Source organism: Priapulus caudatus, unplaced genomic scaffold (genome assembly GCF_000485595.1).
Source record: "Priapulus caudatus unplaced genomic scaffold, Priapulus_caudatus-5.0.1 Scaffold10, whole genome shotgun sequence".
Taxonomy (NCBI): domain Eukaryota; kingdom Metazoa; phylum Priapulida; class Priapulimorpha; order Priapulimorphida; family Priapulidae; genus Priapulus; species Priapulus caudatus.
Genome location: NW_014577071.1, coordinates 454,890 through 459,447, shown reverse-complemented (window position 1 = coordinate 459,447; position 4,558 = coordinate 454,890). Strand labels below are relative to the sequence as shown.

At 38.6% G+C, this 4,558-nt stretch overlaps 1 protein-coding gene across 1 annotated transcript in view; it reads right to left on the bottom strand.

The window, feature by feature from the left end:
- Positions 1-1,113: 1,113 nt before the first annotated feature.
- The window catches only part of LOC106807168 (coatomer subunit delta-like), a 10,376-nt gene continuing 6,931 nt past the window's right edge, over positions 1,114-4,558 (bottom strand). The window contains exons 10-11 of the mRNA XM_014809439.1: positions 4,015-4,222; positions 1,114-3,137 (exon numbers count right to left, since the gene is read on the bottom strand). Coding sequence (XP_014664925.1) covers positions 3,048-3,137; positions 4,015-4,222 — 298 coding nt within the window. The 3' untranslated portion in view covers positions 1,114-3,047. The remainder of the gene's footprint in view (positions 3,138-4,014; positions 4,223-4,558) is intronic.

The following is a 4,558-nucleotide window of genomic DNA, read 5'->3' as shown; positions in this document are numbered from 1 at the left end:
ACATTTGTGCCGCAATTCCATATTTCCTCCTATACCTTAAGTTAAGGGGTAAATATTTCCCCTCCGTTTACACATCTTGACCTTTGACCCTTAACCCCCAAATTTGTCATGCCGAGTCCTTTTCACGATCCCCCTCCGACGTCCCGAATATCGTGACCGTACGTCGAGCGGTTAAGATTTGTGCCCAACTGTTGACGCACGAACGGACGCACGGGCGGCCGGACCCACGGACTATCATTCGATTCTACAAGCTGCATCTGACTACGTCAGATGAGCTAAAAAGAAGCGTTTGTAGCAACAACACGGGCGATTATTCTCCATTGCATGACTGCATATGATGTTATACACCGAAGCTCTCAATCGCTCGATCTCTGAGTAGAATTGCCAGGTGGTGGTTCAGAGTCCATGTCTAAAGTGAGAATCAATCCCACGGCAGCTGCTATAGTAATGCCTGGTTGCTACTGGAAATGTGTAGGTAGAATTCCTACATCCACATTCTCGTGAAATATATTGGGTCGTAGTGTATTACCTAGTCTAGGGCGTGAATCATTACAACCAACCCTTCAGTAACAAATATTGTTCATATACATTTATTTATACGCATTCGCTGAACACGGTTGGTCAGGGAACCGAGAAACGCGGACGCACACATCAGCAATAGATAGACGCCAGAGCCACTCGAAAATATTACACCAGTGTAACAAAAACGTGTAGCACTGCAGCATATACTAATATAAACAGTAGCGGTGGATAATCTAATTAATGTAGCCATGAAGATATTTCTTTTAATCGTGGAAAACAAGAAGATTATTAGTTGGTTTGCCTGGTAGTAGCAGTACAATGAAATGATAACCTCGCGTGATGCAAGCGTATAACGCTCGCTCTGCCATCTACCGGGAAGCCAAACAGAGAACGCATATGTCAGGCATGTGAAGTGTGTGTAACATAATATCAGGGGTGAATAATGACAACTAATTTGACCCCTGACAATGTCAGATACCTATAAATGACCTTTAGTAATAACAAATAAATAACATTCTTTGCTCATTATGTATATTTGGTTACGCGAAAGCTCAACAGAAGAATTACCATTGCAAAGTTGAAGATATAATATATAGTGTTTGCAAACTGGATTGATACTTTATTTCTGTAATGTTATGCAACTGTTACTTTATTATCAATACTTCATCCATCAAAATATAGTATTCAATGCAAAAACTCTAGTACAAGTCATGGTTCATGTTCTTTAGATTATTTGTATTTCGTATGAAGACGTCACTTGTATTTTAGTCCAACACACAATGCTAAATTTATGTACATCCTCATATGGCTAATTTTATACTTTTTAGGCCATGTATAAAGAAGGAAATACATAGTGCGTATACAAACAATATATGCACAATATATAATAGCGGCGTGCTTGACAGAACAATTTAGAGTCCACTGAGATTACATAAAACCGACTCAAAATAGCCCTACATCAATATAAAGAAATAACAGGGCATACATTGTCAAATCTACAATTCGGCAACCAAACCATCATAACCATTCCTTATCGTATACCTAATGGCCTGTAATATTTATGTGTACGAAATCATCATAGCGCTACCCAGCAGGTTAATATGATAGGCTAGCAAAATGTCACCATGCCCTCACCACGTTCGTAACTGGTTCATCATAAACACCAACAAAGCTAGCAATAATCAACAATATATTTGCTATTAATGTGTGGGTCGTGTAGATTGAAATATTGCATGCTTTCTTGCATCGATGGTACAGAAATATTTATATATTCAGATACTTTTGAAGCCGGATCTGCAATGACGTGTGTATATGCAATAAATTGCTGGAAGAACGTCTACGTAGTACCCATGATGCATGTAGATGGCGCTACTATGCACTGGCTAGGTACTCTTCACGTAATCTTACTTTATTCTATAGCGATTCGCTACGTTCATGCATCCATGCTAACCAGCAGAACAATTGCATATCTTCTTATGCCTATTTCACGGCAGAGCAATCTGGCAACCATAACTTCCTTGGTATTTCCAACTCATCTAATCATTAATTAACCATGTAGCCTAGCTTTGTTCTACCAAATCCCTTTGAAAGTTGTCATTTAAGTTTGCATAAACCTAATTAACAGTATAGGTTTGATATAGGATGTTCGTAGGATGTTAGAATTTCTCACAACAAATCATTAGTACATGTACAATCGACAGCACTGGTACGAATGAATTTTCCCACTCATCGTGGCTACGAAAATTGACGTTTACATGGTGATCAATTCTACCATCTCAAGGTTTCCTCCGAGTTTCACACAAACACATTTATTACGGGTCTACAAATATTTAAATATGCACACATGTCTGTACATCACTCATTAGCTTTGCCACATAAGCTTCATTTAGCTTGAATGCATCACCATGTAATTATCCACCACCATGACGTTTACGTGTGAATTTGTAAGATACATGTACATCTGTCAAGTAGGTCGTTCCGCCTGGCAAACGTTGTTAGCTCATATGCGCTCAATGTACATATTAATGTAACTAGATAACATGCTTCATAGAGATACATGGGGCCATTAAAAAAATAAGTTACGTACTGCGTTTCCACTAGCATGCGAAAACCTGATGGGCAGTGCATGGCAAGCATACACACACCATCGGAGTCTGATGAATCTGGTTAGAAATATCACAATATTGATATGATGGTGGATTGAACAAATACATAAAGATCAAGCACACTTTAACACTATCAATTGAAATTTGAGAAAATTTATCAGGCAATTCTTTATTTTAACTGGTAAACACAACGTTTGAAAATTCTTGGATATTTTGAACCCAAACTTGGGTGAATAGAGTTGTTGGAGTCAGAATCAAATAGTTATTTATCGATATCTCATTAGATGTAAAACCTGTACAAAATTAACCGTAGTTTGTGGAGAACGTGGCAAAGTTTCCTAAGATTACCCATATTTATTCAATACTACAAATTAATTCATAATAGTTAACAATATTCTCTAGTTTGAGTGCATCAGACCCTTAAACCACCTCATACTTGTCCACATAGAAAGCAATATCTGTAGAGTATCTGACGGATTCAGTACTGTCTTGTTCGATAACATCATCAATCTGAAAAAAAACAAAGAACAACCATCAGCGAAACCTGTAGGTAAGTGTGAGGAAGATTCTGCTACTAGACTGTAACCATACAACACTACTTACGGAGAAAAATGAAAACAACCGTACAGTGTCCACACTGCCATCATTCAATGCTATAGCAGTTTCTGGATCACCAGGCTGCACGAAACCCACATTAAAGTAAGGATTTCAAACAGTCTTCCCGACCGTTATCATGTTTTCTCGACAATTACAATATAATTAATAATAATCAATAATAATTAATACGCACTGGTATTGCTTGCGTAACAGCAAGTGTCTACAGTGAGGCTAACATGTCTTAGAACACTCGTACGTCGTTACTTTTACAAACATATGCAAGGACTGAAGTTGCTTTGCTGACTTCTTGTTGCCAGTTAAATATAGATTTCACTTGTTTTTCATGAGACCTTCAATGTCCTTAACCTTTGTTATTGGATACATGAATGCGGTACCAGTCTGTAACCACTTACATCAGTCACAAAATAAGATGCACTTTTGCAGGAATTAGATTCACTTGTGTATGGCGCGCTATCTACAAGTCAACTGTTACGACATTGCGGAATGTGGCTGCATTATTTGCTCTTTTATATACCATAACACCACAAACTCAAGATAATTTTTACACTGGAGTAGTCTGTATTATGTCTGCTAACGGGAGAGACCTAATTTGATACATGTTTTTTATTTTTTTATTTACTTGAGAGATAATAACTCTATGCAAGGGCTGAATCGGGAACTGCAGCCATAGGGTAACTGACAACGCTGGAGGAATAGATGGGGCACCCTTGGAACTGCAACAACAAACCTGGAACCAACGTCTGCGGGTCCCTCGCCAAATTCTACTCACCAACAGATCGCAGTACGACTTTTTCGAGACGAATGACACGGACACAGGGAAGAAGTCATCAGCACTTCCGCCGCCAATGCTAAACTCCATGCTGCCGCTTTTGTTGGACTTGTCCACCACCGGGATCTGCCATTCCAGCTTGGCCCGGCTTTTGTCGTGGCTGTACTGTCCATCATATTCAGTCACTACAGGATTGCCCGACCCAGCTCTGCAAGATGATAACAAGTTAGGGTTTAAACATGGAGGACTGTGTTTCTCATAAACACTAACATGTTCAATATCTCGTCGATATTATAGGTGAATTTTACATGGTGTATGGAAACATGTTGATTCGACACTCGTGGTTTAACATTTTAACACATATAATATATACACATATATACATTTATATATATAATGAATAGCTATTATAAATATTTGTTGGCGTGTACGTGTGCACACGCAGTCTTCACGAATGAAATTTCTAAACACTGGACCTTCGGTCCACCAAGCCAGCAAAATTTACTGGACCGGACTAAATTTTACTGGACCAATATTATTTTGA